Source organism: Paramisgurnus dabryanus, chromosome 18 (genome assembly GCF_030506205.2).
Source record: "Paramisgurnus dabryanus chromosome 18, PD_genome_1.1, whole genome shotgun sequence".
NCBI lineage: Eukaryota > Metazoa > Chordata > Actinopteri > Cypriniformes > Cobitidae > Paramisgurnus > Paramisgurnus dabryanus.
Window position 1 is genome coordinate 12449498 of NC_133354.1, and position 22668 is coordinate 12472165.

Here is a 22668-nt window from a genome sequence, read left to right on the forward strand (position 1 = left end):
AGGGCGGCAGATTTCTTTTGTCATTTAAAAAAGGCTCACAATTAAGACATCAAAGCTGGCCATGTCCTAGTTTTCTGTAAAAGACAGATAGAAAAGAGTTAAATGGTTCTCAGAATCACTTATGTGATTGTATGTGAGAAAAGTAAAAAGTCCTCTGGAATAAAAATAAACCCCTTTTTTCTGATAGGTATCTGCTCAGGCTTCAGCCTAGGTTTGTTCATTTTAAATGATGTCGTATTTCCTATAGTGGGATTTAAAGTGCTGATTTTATTCTCAGATGCAAAACCCTCAGCGTCTATTTTCTTGTAAATTTTTCATAATTTTTTCATAATTTCACTTTAAAGAGCACCTATTATGGGATACACGTTTTTAAACATCCTTTTGTGTGTAAGTGTGCATTAGTACATGCTAACGATATTCAAAAAGTACATACCTCAAAGAAAACGATGACGCGAGTTATCGTCTCTAACGTTCGAGGACTACAAAAAACACTCGGATTGTAGGCAACAGTTTACTTCCTGGGATTAGTGACGTAGATAAGACCAACATTATCATAGTTCAGCCCTCTCTGCTTTGCTTGGGTACGCCCTCAAAGACGAGGGTGGGGAGCGCCGAGTCAGAAGAGAGCTAAAATGGCGGAGGTTGGGAGTCCCTGCTTTTACTCTGTTTGCAAACTCTTGTTTCATTGTTTAAGCAATTAAATCTCTCGAGTAGACGCTGTCTCTTTAGATGCGAGGGCAAAATAGCACTTTATGGACTTACACAGAGGACATCATGTTTAATACGGTTCCGGAAAAATCCAGTCAGAAGTTGTTCACGGAGTTTTCACAATAACTGCTTCTCATGAACCAAAGCTGGATTTGCGCGAGGTCTCCTCTTGAAAGTTGGATTACTGTGCACTTCTGGATCACAGGCTGTAAGTATTCACGTTTATTATTTGCCTTTTACTGTACGTTACGTAACTGGAGATTAACATAATGTGCGTGTAGAGCTAAGCTTGCAAGCTAATTGTTTTGTGTTGTAATACTGTATTTCATAAACAACGTACCATATTTACACACGTGTATGTTGAATTATGCAGACTATCGTTTTTTTTATCGATGTTGGTTTAGACATGTTTACAAACTTGCTAAGTTGCTAAGCTAAATACAAATACAAATGCCAGCTAAACTGTTACCAGTAAAATTTGTTCTCATGATCAAACTCAAGAAACTCTAAGTACAGATGATTTGTTTAAAGTTATATGTATTTTACTGTTGTATTTACTTGAAGCTTTCTTAGATTTTGAAACGAAGTAAACACGTAATGTGTGTTGCTAATGTTGGGCCATGGAATATGTAATACATTAACGTTTTAATGAATAGCCTAACGATTTACAGTCATGGTACTCTATTGTTATAATATGTCTTTTTGACTGAATACATGTTTGTTTTATTTGTCTATATCTTAGATTCGCAGCTGGACACATCCTTCTACACTGTATGCAAACATGCAACATCATAACACACAGTACAAGGAGTCAGACTGGCATATGAGGAGCAAAGGTGTGTAACACACATGATGTATTTAGCTAGTGAAACCACTACCAGTCTTAGATGTATAACTGATGATGACAAAGTTTTTTTTCTCTGCATAATCATAGGAACCAAGGCAGTAGCATCGTTTCACAATGTTTCCATCACCATCATCAGTGGATGCCTTTGCCGTCCGTAGCCTGAGATTTCAGATTTGCAGCAAAAAATTTTTGATTTTCTCATTTATTGGAATGCTGTGCAGGTATATAAGTATTTTAGTAACTTTGTTAAATAAAGTAGTATTTACTTTTACAATAAATTAATTGCTTGTTTATATTTTACAGGTATTTGTACCTTGCAGCCATCCATTACAATGTCACCAAGCCGTAACAAAAGCAGGAGGGAAAGTACAAGGCTATGTTCCCAAAACACACAAGTGACATACCGTAAGCAGTAATGTTTTATTTCAAATACATTCATAATTAAAAACTTAATGTATGAAGCAGGGAAATAAATGATCAAAACAAAAGATTTATTGACTGCAATATTTCTACAGTTATGTGGAGGATGTGATCAGGCTTGTGTTTGATGAGGTATTTGAAGATAAGCTGAAGGAAACCCCGATTCCAATGGACCTGGCATCACAGTTTGAGAGACCTTCAAAGGAGGACGTGATTGCATGCCATCTTCAGTGCAGGGGTCATCGAAAGCCAAAATTGTGACCGATCTGATCAGGAAGCTCCAAGCGTATCTGGAGAACAACACACGACAGGATGATAACCTTATAGTGTCGTCTTAAATAGCACCAGCTGACAAAGCTTTGATATGCCATTTATCTGAATAGATAGCTGTAAGAAATGAATTGAAAAATTTTTGAAAGAAGAGCACAATATGGTTACTAAAGTATGTTTATTTGTATATTGTTTAACATTTAAATATATATTTGTAATAAATAAATAAAACTTTTGACTGACTATTATATTTTCTTTAAAGTTACATCTTTTGTTCTTTTGGGTATTTTGTTACTATAATGATACTTTAGTGTTATTGGTTTAAAAATGTAATAAAACTTAATCTAGTCCTGCACCTCAAAGGCTTATAGTCGGTACAATAAATGTTCTGTGTGTAGGGATTTAGACAATTTGTGCAAAACCTGGATGATGAATCACGCAGGTAAGAGGCCCTGGAACCTGTTGCATTCTCCTTAAAACCTAATAAGTAAAAACATAGCACTTATAAGTAAGCAGTTTTTCATAATAAAGTTTCCCATAGTGAAATAATGTAGAACATTCATTTCAATTAATACTTTCTTTGTGCTACATTTGGTGTTTCCATATAGTTTGCACAGTGATATAGTATGTAAACAGTCTTTTATAATACAGTTTACTATAGTAAAATAATGTTAACAAATGAAATAGTTTTATAATCATTTCAACAAATACTTTCTATGTGCTACATTTGGTGTTTCCATATAGTTTGCACAGTAATATAGTATGTAAGCAGGCTTTTTTAATAAAGTTTACTATAGTAAATAATGTTAATAAGTGAAATAGTTTTATAATCATTTCAAAAAATACTTTCTATGTGCTACATTTGGTGTTTCCATATAGTTTGCAAAGTAATGTAGTACGTTATAATTACCTTTTGGATGTCTTTGCAACACATTTTCGTCTTCGTTTAGCATTCTGGCAGAGCTAAGGACACCTAAAAAAGTTAAATCCAATCGCGTTAATTGACGGAGATCGTTTATATCGTAACGCCGTCTGAACTCTCTGGATCGAGCTTGAAGTGGTAAGGCAGTACAGACACCATCGTTTATAGAGAAATATAGCGCTTGTTTACGTTGCCTGTGACTCTCAGTCAGAACCGGAAAACCCACGCGTAGTCAGGGGCGTAACCTTTCAAACACACGCCGAACCCAGTTGACCAATAACAGTTGAGTAGTCATCTGACCAATCCGAATACACTAGACATTTTGGGAGGCGGAGACAGGAACTAAACCGAGCGTTTTCCAGACAGTGGGAAATCGGTGAGGTATGTAAGCAATTTATAAGACTCACAGTGCATTAGTTCAAGTTTTAATAACATGTATGTACTATGGGATATTACAATAACGTGCTAACATGCTCATTTATTAGCATAATTGGTGCTCTTTAAAGGCAATGAAAATTTATTAGTCGGTGATATAAACTGTCAGATTTTCACAAATCTCAGTTAAGTTAATTGGTATTTAACAAATTTGACTGTCGTTAGCTGCAAAACCCTCTAAGTACATGTAAAAGTCTACACTTCTAATACAATCTCCAGTCTCTCATCATGTCCTTTTGTCCTTTATGAATTAAAGCAAACGGTTTAAAAATTCAGCCAATATCCTAATTTATTTGGTAAATATACCTTTTACAATTAAAAAATTAATGCACATACCTGTCAACATTTGGATTAGAAAATAAGGGGAATTTTCTGAACCCCAACATCAACCCCCCATTTTTTATAGAAAGTTTAAAAATACCGGAGAAATACAGGAAATTATTTAAACGGGATTATGGAGGGAGAGAATGGTAAAATACGGGAAATCACAGGAAAAAATATTATTATCTTATATTTGACGGAGGCGGTGTTTAGCGGCTTTTGCATTTGAGCCTCTCATATCTTTATAACGGCCCATCAATATTACTTTGCTCTCTCTCTCTCTCTCTCTCTCTCTCTCTCTTCCTCTCTCTGTCTCTTGAGCTGCTGGCTAAGGGCAGCAGTCATGAGGTTCAGAGGCTTGTCTGATGGAAAATGATTTAAGTCACACGGCATTTGTCACTTACGTTTAGCACTCGGTTGACTGGCTGTTTTGAGGCCCAGCAGGGTGGAACAGGGTTGTGACTCGGTCCCTCTGTATTTAACCTCTGAAGATCTCAAACAGACCACCCTTACACTCGCTCAATACACTTACACTCGCACAGACAGAATTTTTAAATGTGTTCACACATGTGATCCAGTCTATGAAAAACAAGCTAAAGTCGTTTTTAGGGATTTAATGTTTTCCACATAAAACCCTCCTACATAATGTAAAGAACGTTTTGTGAAAATATAACCTGAATATCTGTAATATTGACTGTGTGATCAACTTTGATACTCCTAATCTCATAAAAGATTGAGATTTTAGCCTGAATCTCCGAGAATGGGTCACATACGTGCACATTTAAATGATGTCAGGTGAATTATTTAGTTGTTTCTTCTCTTGGATGTATAAACAGTGCAGATTGTTGTGTCCCTAATAGGGCTGTCACAATGATTAAATTAGTCTCATCGCAATTGTTTGACCTCATCGCGATGATTTCAGATCACCGCAATGATTGCACATCTCTTAAAAAACACAAGGGGGAGCTGCAGACAGTATCAGATTGCAGATTGGCTACTGTTTAGGGCCTTTTCTGGTATAGTCAGTTTTTGTTATTTGCATTTTTATTTTTCGTTATTTTTCAAACACTTTATTGTGTTTATTTCTTATGAAGAATTTTCAGTTTTTGAAAGATTATTTCATGAACAAACAAAAAAAATGTATGAGAATTAAATGTCAAAGCAATAAAAAAGACAATCGTCAAAGTCCTAAAACAGGCAATTTTTCCCGTCAGCTAAATGTCATAATCTTGACAGCCCTAGCTCCTTCATAGTGTCATAAAAGTGAAACTCTGACAAAAATCTACTTTTGCATTATACTTTTTTGACCCAAAAGGATAAATATTTTTTCCATGTTTATTTTTTATTAATTACTTGTTTTTTTAAACCTATGTCATTTTTAGAGACTTCAAGTTTCATAATATCATGTGTCTATACCAGTGTTTCTCAAACTTTTTCAGCCCAAGGACCACTTTATCTTCCAATTTTTTTCTGAGGACCACCTAACAGAATCCCACTCTAACACGCCCCCAAAAAACAACCAAATATGAAGGATAAGCTAAATTTAAATTTAATTTGGAACTGTTTCAAGTCACAAACTAATTTTTTAAACACAAATGCAATGCTATGTTCAGAAATTATTATACAGTATGAATTTTATTTCATTTGAAAAAGTAAATGTGAAATGAGTTGCAGCTTAATATGAACAACAAACTGCACATAAACATACTATAACAGCCTAGGTCCCACTTAATGTCATTCCAAAGAGCCATTAGATTAAAACTGAGGTGGAGGGTATATGAAGTCTATGGTTGTAACTATGGTAACAATAAAATGCTGAAAAAAAATGTTCCCCTTAATGTCCAAAATCACTAAAATTACAGGGATTGTACACATGAAACAAAAACTAGTACATTACAAAACTAATAGATCTGTGGATTTTAGCTGCTTTCAGTTGACGCTTGATCTTTTCTTTTGACTCCTCTTTGGTTTAGCCACCGATCCATTTTTACGTTATTAAAACAGAATGGCAAAAACTGATATCACAGTTTCGCAAGTACATTAAAAATCTACTTAAATAAGTGACGATTGTATAAACACTTGCCTAGTTTAGGTCATCTTTTGGCGGACCACTGGGGGGGTTTGGCGGACCACTAGTGGTCCGCGGACCCCACTTTAAGAATTACTGGTCTATGCCATATTGTCTGGTTTGCTGTGTGCTTAGTTTGGTGTGAAAAAAAATGCGGTGAACAGTTTTACAGCAGCATGTACCCATTTTAAAGGCCAAACATGGAGCTGAAAAACCCGTACAATGCCTATTTGTTTTTAAGTTTAATTGTAGCTTTTGTTGATTTTTCAATTTGTTTTGTTCAATACCCATTTCTTGTGAAACGATCAAGTGCTTTTACTTTGGGAGGTTGGTGAGTCAACTCACAGTGACGTCCGATGTGATTCAGAAACATAAACATAGACAAAAATGCTGTCATCTGGATTTTTCATCAGCACAACAGCATTGCTGTGGCTTAAATGAAAGAGCATTGCATTAGCAACACAAAAGTCATGGGTTTGATTCTTAGGGATACTTAAAAGTACAGATTAAATGCATTGTAAGTTTGCATAAAATTGTCTGCAAAATTGCCTGCTCTCAGTGGTTCAGTTTGAATTCCCATACAAAAGTGGCTTACAGTAGCTCTGAGTTTTTACAGTATTGAAAGACCTGAAGTTATTATTGTTTACAGTCAGACGTTTCTAGCAGTGAATATGAGGAGGTTATACCAGAAATACCAGTTTGCAGGCAGAATTCATTACGAGTTTGATAAAAAATGCTAAGTTACAAGAAAACTTGCCAGATGCACTTAGAGGGTTTTTGCTTTTTAGCTCTTTATATGCTTGCATTTCCGAGTCATGCAGGTAAAATACAAGTGATATAAACTTATTTATTAGACCTAATCGGTTTGTGTGACTCCACACAGTATATGTGTGTTCCTTTATTTGCAAACGATAAAGTAATAATTTTAAGTGAGCCGGAGGATTGAATCGGCTACATTCATACACCGTCACTGAGGCTTAAACGCGTGCCAGAACTTGATTTGAACTTTTCCACTCTTAGTATAAAAGTCATTGCGGGAAGTGTGCTGCACTGCATGCTACTAATGATAGTCTGAGGTCTGCACACATTGCATGAGTTAGCAGAAGGTTGTGGATGTGATTGATACAAATGGGCAGTGATGTAACTGTAGTGGGAACATGGTCAAATGTTGTTTTTAATGTCAAAAAACAAAAGCTATCAGCTGCTTGATCCCGTGATCCGTGATGCCACTTGTGTGTATGTAATAAGCCGTGACCCTAGGCTCGGTCAGTTTGATCAACCAGGCGGACATTTACTGCTTCATTGTACAACCTAGACTTTATGTGGCAAATTTGGAAATAATATAATGCAAATTTATGCAATTCGTATACTTAACATGCATGATGACTTCTAACTTGCAGGCTGGTTTTAAAAATTTAAGAGAGAAAATAGTCAGACGCAGGCGCTAATTAATTTGCATCGGGCGCAAAACATGGTATCTGAGAACCCAAGAGTCTTTTCAGGAAAGTATTTTCTCAGCTCTGTGAAGCCGGTGGCTGCCAGAATCCAAACTCTGGCCTTGACTGAGATGCTTTCACAGGGCCTCTAATGAAGAAAATATGTCTGCTTTGTTGTTTCACTTTCAGATGTGATCTCAAGATTTGTGGGAAGAAAGAACAAAAGTAAAAAGCAGCTGATCATATTTCAAGTCTGTGTCACTCGCAGGCCTTGTTTTAACCACTTCACTGCGTGCTTCACTTCACTCTCACAGCCTTTCCTTACTGGTCAAGTAACAAAAACATTTATAATGGCTGTAATATGGATAAACTTAGTCATTGGGTTGAAATGAACCTTTGTTGGATTGTTTTAGCACAAAATGCTGGATTGTTTCAAATATGGACTTTTTTAGGTTAATTTGACCCAATGGTTTGGTTTATTCATGTTTTATCCAACCTTGGGTTAAATATCCAAGCATACAGTATGTATATGGTTGCTAGCTTGTTTTGGATGGTTGCAAAGCCAAAGGAGCCAATCCCCCGTGTCTTGTTTTTTGGTCCATGGATATACATTTCTTTTATCTTTACCCAATAATAATAGAGGTGCTTGACATGGAGCAAACACCACTGTAAAAGGCTCAAAAGTGATTCTGACGGATTGGTTTGTTTGGCACATAATGCATTTAAATGGACACTTATCAGCCAACCTGAGTTCATGTATCCTGTACTCTATTCAATACAGCAAGACTTAACTGCTCTTAAAACACACTTCACATTCATGGCTACTGATTGGATGAGAGGCGACTTTTAATAACAAGTGTTTTTAAATGTTTTTAAATGGGCTCAGCTGGCAGAGGATTTTATAAAGAGGCAGAAAAGGTGATTTAAACGCTGGTGCACAAAAGACATTTGCTAAGTGTGGAGAGATACACAATACACATTTGCTTTTAGTTTAACCATGAACTCTCTCTGTATTCTCAGGTGCTGTGAAGAACCCATGTGAAAAGACATTTTTGCCTACTAATTGCTTCCTTTCAACCTTGATACTCAATACACAATGTCAGTCGTTCTCAAACTTTACAATATTTTTTAGCTTTTTGGTCTATTTCACTAGTAAAACCTTAGACACAGCATTATTAGACAAGCTCAATGACAGGGTCCTTCGCTTATTGTTTTTTTAAATACTTGCGCTTTTGCTATGTAAGGTTAGGTTCTTATAAAGTTCATGTCCTCTAAACTACTGTAAGTAAGTTTTTTGGCCTCTTGTGAGCAGGGTCCATATTAACTTTGAAAGCTTTAAATTTAGACTGATCATGGTTTTATTCAGACCTCAGTTTCTAATTTCTAATTGACTAAAACATAGCATCGTTTTGAAATATGTCTGCTGGTCTTAGCAACTTTTTTGGTGGGCATGAAAATATTTTTTGACCTAGTGGGGTTAATTGTAGCACTGTGTTACAACTAACCCCTCAGCACTTAAAACCTTGTTACAACGTTTTAAATAGGCTACACACGAAAGATTGCCGGCCTGCCAACCAAAATAAATGTGCCTGTCTTATCAAAAATCATGTCTCAAATGTATTTTTGTTCATATCTTTAATATTGATTGAATAAGGTCACGTCAAAGATTGAAATCATAATGAAATGAATGGCTAAAATCAGACTTTGATGCTTATTATCTCAGAATTTGATTTTTAAACTGTAGTATGATTTTACAGACTGGGTCACATATAAAAAAAGGTTTTGTCATAATTGTGCCGCTTTTTCTCACATATTTAGACATTTGTATCCATTTATAATTGAATTATTGTTAGAAGGGCTGGATGAATCAAAAGGGCTGGATGAATCAATACAGTGTGGATACCTGTCTATTATTGACAGATATATAGACAATATCCACTTCAAGTATATAGACAAAATAGTATTGAAATATTTGCCTGCAAACTTATATTTTTAGCAAGTGTTACAACTAACCCCCTGCATGTTACAATTAACCCCACCTATGGGGTAAGTTGTAACGTTTGCACTTCTGTCACGTTTGGTGTAATTGTAAAGGAATGTAAGTACTAAAAACAAACTTCAAATGTTCATTTGTAGCAAGGATGTGTGTGTTGCTTGTGTAAAAATATAATTAATGAAACTTAAATATTTTTTGTATGATTGAGCCAAAACCAAAAAGCGTTAGGTTGTGCCCCGCTCTCCCCAACTGTGCAAAAGTCTTAAGCCACCATGCTACCATTAGATTTGTTGTTTTGCAATTGTATAGTGATTATATATAATTATTTCTCAGTTTGATACCTGAAAAAGACATTTAGTTCTAAAAAAAATTGTTTTTAATTGTGTTTACATATTTCCTGTATTTATGTTTGTATCCTAAAAAAGATCGAAAAATCAATATGGATGGACATTAAAACTTTGCTAAAACAACAAAGCTGATGATGGTGGCCTAATACTTTTGTACGGTACTGTATATATTTCGCTTTTTGTATGAAAATGTTACCCTTTAAGGATAACTATAAACTCTTTTAGTGGAAATTGTCAATGCTTCGAACAAAGCTGTGCATTTCAAGGCACTTAAGATTTGGGAAGAAAATATACTTTTCTATCTTTTATTTCTTAAATATTGACAAAACCAAATTCTTTCACAAAAAAATCCATTTGTTGATAGAGGTTTAACAATACAAGCACATGGCAGTTGTTGCAAACACAAAGGCCCAAGTGATCTGATTAACCACACTGTCAGAGATTAGTAAGAGCTGCATCCTGACAGCTGTTTCTGCTCTGGGCAATTATTCCACCATACAAAATGTCTTCAGAGAAAACGGCTCTACGGTCATAATCTCTCTTGGCCCAGAACTGTCTGCCAGAGCTCAGACATCATGCACGGTTCAGCGGGACACAGGAGCCAGACAGCGCAGAACAGCGGATAAAAAAATCTGCCTATCTGTCTTCGGCTTGATCCAAGGCTGGAGTGTAATGGAATGGAAGATTGTGATTGGTTAGTGCTTTCTTGTACTGTAGGTGTGTGAGTATTGATTAGAAGAGGATTTGATGGTATGTTTGCTTTGGAGAGGAACAGCACTTAGTACCAGATGTATCATCCATCTTATCCATACCTGTGGTGAGCGACAGGTTTCTGGAGAATGTGCTTGCGCGCATGTGTGTGCGCGCGTGTGTGTCTGTACTCTGTATACACAAAAACATCATCAGTCCTGAAAGACGCAGATCTATCAGAATTCCAAAAATGCCTTTTAAAAAGGGTGAGTCATGCAGGTTTAAGTTTAGGTTGTGCAATACTACATGTTTTTAAAGTATATTATACACAGTAAATTATACAGTTTTAATTATTAGATTTGTTGTTTTTGCAAAGGTATAGTGACCATATGACCAATTATTTCTCAGTCTTTTTTTGAGAATAGGGAAGAGGGGGGCACAACCTTACGCTTTTTGAGTTTGGCTCTATCATTCAAAAAATATTTAAGTTAGATTCATATTTTTTACACAATCAAAACACACATCTCTGCTACAAATAAACACTTAAAGTTTGTTTGAGACCTACCGTTATTGTACAATTACACCAAAAGTGACAGAAGTGCAATTGTAACAAACAGAGGGTTTGTTGTAACACCTGCTAGAAAACACACAAATAATTCAATAAAATTATGTCTATATACTAAAGGAGGATATTGTTTATATATCTGCCTATAAAAGAAATGTATCCACACATTCGTCCATCCATGATCCTTCATCTAACCATCTTTGTATTAAGCATCAATGCATATAAATAGATTTTTTTGATTAAGATAAAAAAAAATGATAATTGTGAGTTATTTCCGCTGATATTGTATTAACAACATTTTCAAGAATAGTATTTACATTGTTTTCATTTAATTATCATTCTATACTGGAGGCTTAGTTGTAACACTGTGTGACAACTAACCCCGCTGTGTAAAAATGTTTTCAATCCCAGCTAACAGTTACTAGGAGTTGCTGACATGTTTCAAAAAAATTGTGTCATGTTTTAGGTAACAATACAGTGAATAAAATAATATAAGGTTGGATTTGGTGACTTAAATGCTCAACGCAGAAATCGAAAAAACATAGATAAAGTAATGTACTTTTTTTAGAATACTCTTTGTTCAATATTTTAACCAAAAGTAGGGCTGGGAAAAAAATCAATTTGATTTTAAAAGCAAGTTGGTAGGTCAAATCGATTCATATGTTCAAAAAAATCGTATTTTTTTGTTTTTAGATTTTTTTCTCCCCCTCTGCAGTATAGCACAGTACATACATTTTTGCATTCGCCAAATCTTACTTCAGGGTTTCCGTAGCATACTCCCTGCGGGGCAGCGCATGCATACACAAACAATATGGCGAAAACAGCTGGCGAAAGAGAGCAGCTCCTTGCAAAAAAAATGCTCTTCGACTTCAGTCGTGTAGAGTTGGTTTGGATTTACGTAAATTTCATGTTGATGCATTTTAATTAAATGTAATAAATATATATTTTTTAAATATATGTACAGTTTGCAATTATTTTGTTTTAAATGGGGGCGGGGGAAAAAATCTAATCGGATCGTAAATCGAATTTTTTTATTTAAAAAAATGTACAGATTTTTTTAGGGGGACAATTCGCCTAGCCCTAACCAAAAGACATAAAAACTTTTCACAAATTCACAGGAGATCATCTTCTGACACTAAGAGAAAAAGACCAAAATCACAGATTGCTTTATATGTAAAGTAACTAAAAATGTAAAGTGGCTGCGTTACAATTAACCTCGTTAGTTTGTGCCCCGCTCACCCCTACAACCAGAAAATACTGGAAATCTATATGTTGTGATCTCCTCTCTTAAGTCTAAATAGATGAAACCCTAAGGTCACACTAAATACTAACTTTTGTCTTTTTTCTGAAATTTTTTTAAAATTAAATTTTTATTAAAACCTTGCTAAACAAAGACTTTAGCACAATACAGTACATGCATGCAGTAGTAGCCATGTAGTGGCCAATAGTGATGTGTGTCGAGCATAGTTGTATAATGTTGGCAAACTACAACATATCATGGAATATGGGGTTTATTCTCTAATATACAGAAATGCATAAAAAAACAAGCAGTTCACAAGAAATGTAGCTTATGTGCTACACTTAATCAGTTATTTATATTTTGTTTTATTTGAATTGCTGATCTCCATGGGCCTTGACTTGGCAAGCTTTGTCCATGTGCTAAATTCTTTCCAAAAACAATGCAGCATGCATACCAATTTTAATAAAACTTTACTAATGTATTTGACTAAAGGGGCGATTAAGTAAATTTTCATCAATAAGTATATGCATTTGGCGATGTTTTTAGCCTGGATTTACGGTGCCACTTTTGTAGTTTTTATCATTATGTGTTTCCTTAGAATCGAACACATGACTTGCACCACTGACACAGTTCTATTGAGCTACAAGAACTTTACATATAGTTTACACACATAAATAAATTCAGGTTGATCTTATCAGGTGAACAGTAATTTTAGTGTCGGATGTGCTTTCGGCAACCCCGAACAGATCGACACTGTCTGAAACAAAACAGGAGCATCTTACCGCTACTGACAGCTATGTCCACAGGGGCGACTCCAACTGTGTCTTCAACTGCAGTGACAGCAGTCTTCATTAGATCACACTCAGGATGAGTAATGGATGTGAAGGGTCAAAGGTGAAATGTCGCGTGGGTTATCAGGGCAAGAGGATCGCCCTGTTGCCCTGCAGTGGTTTAAGATGAAGATAGTGTCATTGCTATCAGTGAATCTTTTTCACGTGGTGATATACACATCCCATACAAGCTGGATTGGGGTTTGTCATGATGACAGGTGACACGGCCTTTGGGTGTACTGTTTAAACAAACCAATGTCTTTCTTTAATAGTGATTTATTTCAACATGTGTACAAAAATAAATTTTAGTTTTGTCAATTTGATCGTGCTGGATCTCACTGGTTTGGTGATATATGATCAGATGTGAACATGCGTCAACTCAACTGAGTTTGCAACCTAATCCCTCCTTAAAATTTGAATGCATGAGCTTAAGTGACATATTATTTAAAATAAGAATACAATTATTTATTATTTGTTAAACATTTAAGTCTTTTATTATATTGTTTTTATAAACGCAATAAGGTAAACGAGGTAATGCGTTACAGTGTTTTTACCATGGTTAAAGAGGTGGAAAGTGACACAATGTGGTACCTTGTCATAAATCAAAGCAATACACAAATAACTAAGTCAAGTATACTTAACATGGTAACTTAAATGCTCAATATTTTTACTTCTGTGCTTTCATTCTTAGTGAGTCCGTTTCAGTTAGTTGCAGTTGTTTTCTCATGGTGAGAACAGAACGTGAGGATTTCGGTTACCCTTTGAAGTGTCCTTTAGAAAGAAGATGGTTTTTTCGGCTTGGCAGGATCAGCTAAGCTCTTTTAAGGTCCCAGATTTATGTTTATAGTCTCTGTGTTTATAAAAAGTTATTTGGAATGATGTACACAGACTGCACCTTGCCAAGTATTCATTTACCTGTATCACATCACATAAATATATATCCATTTGTGAGGAGCGTATATGTCTCCCTGTGCTACATTAAAAATGTCAGAGGATAACATATAGCCCAAATCTACTTACGCCGGGAGCACACTGTCTGTTCCTGCCGGGACTCCATGTGCCTTTTCTAAAGAAAGGAGATTTTGTACCTTGACTAAGTTGTAGACTTGCAGGTCCATGGAGAACCAAACTTTCTGAGCTTTTCGATTAGGAGAGGGATGACGTGATGTTAATTATTTTGTGTCCGTATGGTTCAATTAAATGTAAAAGGGTTAAAATTTCAAAATAAATTCTAAAGTCTAAAATTTCTGGTTTTATTTCATTTTGACAGAATATTTGGGGGATAATTGCAAAAATGTCAATGTGGTATAACCGGTCTGTGTCAATTTGTGTAACTAGTATTTTTTTAATGAAAATATAAATATATTCATAAAAAATGTGGAATAAAATATAATCATCTAGTTTACTGTAATATGATTTTTTTTTCATACATTTTTACATAATTTGTCAAAGATTATTTAGAAAACAGAGCTGTTTTCAGCATATGTCAGGACAAATATTACAAAAACGCATTAAAATGTACATTTAGAAATAACTAATAAAATTATAATTATTATAAAATTATTTTTTTATGATCCTACGATTACATGCCATCAAGGTGGATAAAATATTTAATATTTCTCATTCTTTGGCACAATTGGCGGTTACACAATTTGACATTTTCAGGTCCATTCAGTCTTAATTTTAATAAAAATGGTGCAATGTAATTTTTTTAATGCATACAATTAACATAAATACACTATGTGCATTGAAATAAACCTGATGCGTGCTTTTAAACGTTTTTTTATTTATTTCTCATCTTGCCAAATAGTTTTTTTGTCACTGACCCAAATATAAATGTTGGAAACATAAGCGTGTGGTTTATCACTATGGCTGACGGATTTGATTGACTGGTGTTGAAAATTGGATTTGAGATTGAATATATGACAGCGTATCAGTGTTGTAACAAGAGAAATTTAACACTACTGGGCTTGAAATTCTTAAAATATTTTTTTAATAATTCTTAGATTTTTATTTTTAATCTGATATTTTACTAATCTGTCCTACAAAAGTTGCATGTTTCTCACATTATACGCACAGAACTTGTAAGAATGATTCAAATTGGGCCCATGCTTTATTTCAGGCCCTGCGCTATCTGACTCTCAGATCTGTTATATCATCCTCAAGTACATTTGTAAGGTCATAGCTCCTGTTCTGTTCACTAAGTCAATACCGTCTGACCATGTTAACTTTCTCATTCCAGACACCCATGCTGACTCTTTACTTTTTTGTGTCTCTCTCATCATGCGTGTTTGGCTGTTGGTTCAGCGCATGTGACAAAGCAATCATTACGTGCGTGTGTAACAGTGTCAAACATTAAAGGGATAGTTCACCCAAAAATGAAAATTCTGTCATCATTTACTCATCCTCATGTTGTTGTATAAATTATATGCAATGGGGAAATACGTATTTGACACATCAGCATTTTTGTCAGTAAGGGGATCTATAAGTGTTCTATTGACACAAAATTTCCACCAGATGTAGCCATCAAACCAAATATTGAATTCATAGAAAGAAATCAGAACATTTAAGTATACAAGTTGAGTCATAATAAATAAAGTTAAATGACACAGGTTATAAGTATTGAACACATGACTAAGGTGCAAAATGGCATAGAAAGCCATGAGATCCCCTAAAATCTGTCAGTATTGAAAGAGAAACCTTGCCCCCTATCAGTACTAATTGATATCAGCTGCTTTAGTCCTAATGGATGGCCTATAAAGGCTTCTCATTACCCAGGAGGCACACAGGACAGACTTGATGATGGATAAAAGCAAAGAACTGTCTCAAGATCTTCATAATCTTATCGTTGAAAAGTATTTTGTATGTGCTGTATACATTTCTTTATTTTGCTGGACACAAAGGAAGATATTTGTAATGAAACAGAAGCACCATTGACTTCTATAGTAGGACAAAATACTACTAGTGAAGTCAACGGTGCTCAAAAATGATTTAGTTACAAACACCGCTCAAAATTTCTTCCTTTGTGTTCAGCAAAACAAACAATGGGTTGAGTAAATGACCGAATTTTCATTTTTGGATAAATTTTGGATAAGTTTATATTCAGTGGCACTTGAATCATTTATATTTTTATGTGGGTCCATGTATTGTCTACCATTACAGATTTATTCATTAATTCAGTGGTTTTGGTCGTGCATCACTTTACAAATGTTAGCTTGCATCTTTAAGACATAAAAATTACTGTATCTACAAACTGTATATCCAGATTCAACAGACTCGGACAAAATGATCTCCTGACCCCTACCAGTTGTCCGCTTGTACCCCCCTCCCACACAAACACAGCTTGAATGTTACAGCACGGCTGGCTGACCGTGCCCTTTTTACAAGGGGCACTCGTCTGACACCCTACCCCTCAAAAAAAGAGCGTATGGGCGAGAGGATTATTCTATTTACAGTCACAGATCCGAGACCTTTTAATCCCTCCATATCACACACGCGCACACACTATGAGAAGAGAGTTTGGTCAGATTGGGTTGCATGTTGAAAATAGCTGTACTTAGATCCTCAGATAGTTCAGCCTCTGGGTCTGATAGAGGAAATCAGGAACTACTCACTTGCAGTGAAACAGACGAAAAGAAGGTATGAAACTGAGACAAACGGGCTCATTTTAGCGCGTCTGAGAGACGAAACCGCTGCTTCTGCATGTGTCTGCATGTGTCTGCACGTGTTGCGTGCGAGAGACAATTTGTAGGTGGGTAACTTGAGCATGTTGAAGGTGCTTCTTGGAAAATCAGAAACAAAAATGTTTACTTTGTCATAAATTGACAGCTTCAGGATGAAGTATTGCATGATGTGTGATTTACTGACACGCCTCCTTTTGGCTTCGCTCACTTACTGTTAACACATCTCCCCATTTGACCCGGCCGTGCTTTGACGGTCCCCACAGGCTTTGTTTTCTTCAGCGTTTCTCCATGTCCATTTTCGGACATTATATATATTAAATATATTGGAATACAGCATCTTTGTCTCGCCATGTTTTTGTGATGCATGCAACTATTCGTTACTCTAGACTGCATGTTCATGTCCAGTACAGTATGTCCAGAAGTTTGTTTAGACTCAACAGTTGTCTATAATGGGCATGTTGTGGTGATCAGTGTAGTGATGTATGGTGTTTATGTGTGTGTACACATAGAGGGGGAATGTGCAGGCTCATGTAAGGACATGCACGTGGTGGTAGGGTCATAAGATCACATACATCAGCTATGCTTTTCTTAAGCATACAAGTGCACAAATAGAAATCAGCAGGTATGCATGGGATCTCTGTAACATGGAGGGTAAAATTAGTTACATATGCAAGGGTATCACTTTGTTTTATAAAACAGATTGGGGTCACAGTACTTACACAATCTCTAATAATACTGTAAATAGCTATTTTAATTCACAAGGAGTGGATTTGAATCTCATGCATTTTTTTTACTTTTAAAATGAAATTGCATCTGTATGTCAGTACGAGTTGTTGCATTTTCAGTTTCTGATTTGATTTAAACCTTAAGACATATGTTAAATACTGGTGCTTTGTAATTGTTGACAGCCGTGCTGAAAAATATTCCTGCCATTTCTTGTCGGGCACTACATGTGAACAGTAGTCATGTGATCGGTTATTTTACTGTGGGTTTGAGCTTTGTGTCTTGGTTAGATGAAGCTACTGTCTTCTATTTGTGTCCGCTGTCCTCTGGCTACGTCCAAAGCTGACTCACCAAAGCAGTCTAGCAAGTCTGCCGGTCTCACACATTCGCATCAACTCGCAGCCTTGGTGAATTGACGTGCTTTTGTGAGTCTAAATTGAGTATAAGTAAAGCCGTTAACGTAAGCGGGCCACAGATGGGTTTCATGTGACCATCGCCTCTTGCGACCTTTTAAAGCTTTTTGGAAACTCTTCACGCAAGATGCTTTAAATCCTGTTCAAGAGCTACATCATGTGACAGCACGGGCACCTTCTCGAATGAGGTCTCGCATTATACTTTTGCTGCCAGGATTGAAGTAGTAGCTGGTCTGGACTGATCTCAGTATCTTCATACTCTTTTACTTTTAATCCTTCAAACTGTCCACTGCAGCATTAATTCAACCGTTTCTGCGTGCCTATAAAAAATTTTCATTTTGTTTTTAGCCCGTGTCTTGTCTGACAAACATTCATTTGCTCAGAACCCATACGGCAAGTTTGTAATTCATTTTTAAAGTTTGTAGTTCATATTCAGAGTAAAATTCACAAGATGTTCATGTTATTTGTGATTGGTCTTTGTTGCACAATCCTTTCATCATCACCTAGGAATAATACAAGAAAATGTCACACATGATCAATGAAAACACAATATTTAGGTTAATAAATCACAGTTAAGCCGCCGACGCCACGCGATTTAGCTTTATTACCGTGCATCTCGTTCAAAATATGCATGCACGAACACATTTGTTTGAGCTTCGCCAGATGCATTTTAGCAAGAAGAGAAATCTTGATTTCACTGCCTTGCTAAATATTTTATTGCTGCCATTCTAGCATAGTACATTTGGACTGGGTATAGAAAAGTGAGGCTGGGGACATATTCAGCATCCATTGCTTGTAGTTACAGCGAGAGGTAGGAGGAGAGGGAATCCAGAGAGAGTGTAATCAAAAAACAATACAACACAAAATCAATCTGAAATCTCAACATTTGCCCAGTTTGGTATGAGCCTGGTTGCCTTTTGGGGTAATTCTGGCCTCTCTGAACTCGCCTTCAGCCAGGCTTTTAGAGTTGATATGTTGACACATGTCTGAGTGAAATGTGTTGTTTTTGTATTGTTGTTTTTGCAGTTGAACTCGCCCATGAACTCTGTCAGTAGCTCTGAAGATATCAAGCCACCCCTTGGTTTAAACGGCGTGATGAAGGTGCCAGCTCAGCCCTCGGGAACCCCGATGTCCCTCACCAAACACATCTGTGCCATCTGCGGCGACCGCTCCTCAGGTACCAAAGCTTATTAATACTCAACGGTGGGTAGTGTAGCCTCATGGGTAAAGATCTGGAAGAAAACTTTTCCAAAATGGAGACAAAGCATGATATATGCAAAGAATGTGTCTCTGGAGTGGTAACCAGAAGGTGAATTTAAAGGATTAGTCCACATTCATAAAAAAAACAGATTTACTCACCACCATGTCATCCAAAATGTTGAGGTCTTTCTTTGTTCAGTCGAGAAGAAATTATGTTTTTTGAGGAAAATATTCCAGGATTTTTCTCATTTTAATGAATTTTAATGGACCCTTACACTTAATAGTTTTAATGCAGTTTAAAATTGCAGTTTCAACGGAGTTTGGGACACTAAACAATCTCAAACGAGGCATAAGGGTCTTATCTAGCGAAACTATTGTCATTTTTTCACTTCTCGTCTTCCTCCATTTGTGTGACGTGCCAGCACGACCTCACATAATACGTCTTCACGTCAAGAGGTCACGGATGAGGAATGCGAAACTACACCCCAGTGTTTACAAGTGTGGAGAAAGAGGACCGTTCCGACGTTGTTGTATGTTGAATGATACTAATTGATGTCTTTGTGTCAGTTTATTGTTTAAAATGGTCCGCAAATGTGCGTTTCATATATGTAACAAGTGACCTTTCGACGTCACTACGCAATTACGTGAGGTCGCGCTGGCGTGTCACAGGACCAGAGGAAGATGATAAGGTGTGGTTTAAAAGTGCATATGTTTTTTTTAGGATTTTTTTCATTTAATGGATTTTAATGGACCCCAACACTTAACAGTTTTAATGCAGTTTAAAATTGCAGTTTAAAAGGAGTCTAAACGAACCCAAACGAGGCATAAGGGTCTTATCTAGCGAAACGATTGTTATTTTTGGCAAGCCGGCTCGACCTCACGTACTACATCATCACGTCAAGAGGTCACGGACGACGTATGCGATGTGTTTACAAGTGTGGAGAACGAGGACCGTTCCGATGCTGTTGTAAGTCCAATGATACTTATTAATGTCTTTGTGTCAGTTTATATTTGTTTAAAATGGGCCGCAAATGTGCGTTTCATATATGTAACACGTGACCTTTCGACGTCACTGCGTAATTACATGAGGTCACGCTGGCGCGTCACAGGACCGGAGGAAGACGAGAAGTTGTGGTTTAAAAGTGCTTTTTTGCCAAAAATGACAATCTGGATAAGATCCTTATGTCTCGTTTGGGATAGTTTAGAGTCCTTGAAACTGCAATTTTAAACTACATTAAAACTGTTAAGTGTTGGGGTCCATTAAAGTCCATTAAAAAGAGAAAAATCCTGGAATGTTTTCCTCAAAAAACATAATTTCTTCTCGACTGAACAAAGAAAGACATCAACATTTTGGATGACATGGTGGTGAGTAAATTATCTGGATTTTTTTTAAAGAAAATGGACTAATCCTTTAAGGGATTATATACTGGTTCTGTTTTTAATGCTATTGGTATGTACTATCTGCAGGTAAACACTACGGTGTGTACAGCTGCGAGGGATGCAAAGGCTTCTTTAAAAGGACCGTCCGCAAAGACCTGACCTACACCTGTCGAGACAGCAAGGACTGTATCATTGACAAACGCCAGCGCAACCGCTGCCAGTACTGCCGCTATCAGAAGTGTCTGGCTATGGGAATGAAGAGAGAAGGTACAGCACATGAAGTTGAGGACAGAGGATTCTTTTCTCTCTTCCTCTGAAACTTTATAACACACTTTAAATGCACAAGCTCCCTTATGGGAATATGAGGCTGATGCCAATATGAAGCTTTTTTTAAAGAACACTTAAGTGGAGTCTGCGTGTTTACGCAGATTTGATTATGAAACATGTATTTGCAGATTGACTTGCAAGAAATGCATCGGAAATTAAATGTTGGTTCTGCACAGACATCTGAAACGCATTGTGCTTAAACAGCTGCCAGATGTAAACTTTATAGAAACTTATTTAAAAAGGAGAGTGGCAAAATGCAGGGAAAACTATATAAAGGCAGACCAAAAAAGTTTGATTTAGTAAACGAATGTTAAAAGCATTCCCTTGCTGAAGTACATAAGGGATTCAATTAAAATGTTAAATGTAATTAGAATTAGATTTTTTTTTAAATTCATGTACTCTCATAATCTTTAATCAAAAACGCAAATCTCTTCCCCTCCTCGACACAATCTCTCTTTACTTCCGGTCATATGGTATGGCAGGGGGCGGAGTCCGGGAAAAGATCGTAGCAATTAGCAACATGACCCAACTTTAAACGCTCCAATCAATTCTCGATGGACAAATTCAAGTCCAGCCCTACTTTTTATTCATTTAGAAGCCGTTTCACTAGGATCAACTTCACCACGGGGAAAATTAGACAATCGCTACTTCCGTTTCATGACAACTTTAGGTGTAAATGACTTGACTTGTAACTGGTTGAAGGGTTTAATCGTTCTTTGCCTTGAGCGACCTAAACCGTGAGATGTTTCTTGCACTCCTTGTTCCCTTGCTGTTAAATACAATCTTACCTCTGTGTGACTCCTTGAGAGACGTTCAAATTACTACCATGAGCAGGTCACATCTTAAAGCTCACTACTGATTTGCTCAAGTTGAGACATCAGTCTGCACATTTCATCATAACTATTCATGTGTTCCAGGTAGCCTTAATGCGGTATATTGAGAGCTAAGATAACCAGATTGTATATGTAAGAAGCATATATTGTTTTCCTAAATAGGGTTTGTGTTGCTAAATATAGAAGATTGTCTCTCAAATCAGCACCTGAGGCATTGAGACGTGCAAGAGAGAGGTGGAGGTGGGCGAATGGGACATGAACACTTTTTGCACGTGTCGCCTAGAAGGAATTTACTAAAAATAGTGCTCCTAAATATGAAAATTCTCAAAAACTCACCCCATGCCATCCTAGATTTATGTGACTTCTTTTCTTCAACTGAACACAAATGTGATGCTGGACCACAAAACTAGTCCAAAGTCGCACAGGTATTTGTAGCAATAGCCAACAATACATTGCATTGGTCAAAATTATTTATTTTTTAATGCCAAAATCATTAGGATATGAAGTAAAGATAATAATAATAATAATAATAATTCATTACATTTATATAGCGCTTTTCTCAGTACTCAAAGCGTACATCAAAGATGTTCCATGAAGATGTTTTGTACATTTCCTTCAGTAAATATATCAAAAATGTTTATAATTATTTGTTAAGGACCTAATTTGTTGATTTTCTCAATATTTAGATTTTATTGCACCATCGGATTCCAGATTTTCAAATCTCGGCCCTATCCTAACAACAAAAATACATTTGATTTATTCAAAAATTGACTCTTATGACTGGTTTTGTGGCTCAGGGTCACAAATGAATAGTCTTATATTAAAATGCCATTATGTTATCTTCGTATACAGTAGGAGGTCAACATGGTGAAGCTTACAGAAGCACATAAATATATAATTAAAGTAATCCAAATGTCTTCATCCAAATGATTTAAATAATCCAAATGACTTAATAAACTTTGTCTTCTGGTCCAAATGGTGCAATTGTGAGAGAAAATGATTCCTATCTGAAGT

The 22668-nt window shown here is 36.2% G+C and overlaps 1 protein-coding gene and 2 long non-coding RNA genes across 7 annotated transcripts in view; 2 read left to right on the forward strand and 1 right to left on the reverse strand.

The window, feature by feature from the left end:
* Positions 1 to 22668, forward strand: part of rxraa (retinoid X receptor, alpha a) — a 139410-nt gene that overhangs the window by 89196 nt on the left and 27546 nt on the right. For 3 of the 5 annotated variants that reach the window (XM_065244192.2, XM_065244194.2, XM_065244197.1), the window contains 2 exons: positions 18931 to 19091; positions 20582 to 20761. In XM_065244192.2, coding sequence (XP_065100264.1) covers positions 18931 to 19091; positions 20582 to 20761 — 341 coding nt within the window. The remainder of the gene's footprint in view (positions 1 to 18930; positions 19092 to 20581; positions 20762 to 22668) is intronic. The other 2 variants (XM_065244193.1, XM_065244196.2) reach the window with 1 other exon arrangement.
* Positions 700 to 2211, forward strand: LOC135721750 (uncharacterized). Its single transcript, XR_010521552.2, has 5 exons — positions 700 to 916; positions 1451 to 1544; positions 1643 to 1776; positions 1859 to 1960; positions 2071 to 2211. It is a non-coding gene; the product is annotated as an uncharacterized lncRNA (long non-coding RNA).
* On the reverse strand, positions 2131 to 3558 carry LOC135721752 (uncharacterized). Its single transcript, XR_010521554.2, has 3 exons — positions 3156 to 3558; positions 2668 to 2725; positions 2131 to 2265 (listed from the first exon to the last, which is right to left on the reverse strand). It is a non-coding gene; the product is annotated as an uncharacterized lncRNA (long non-coding RNA).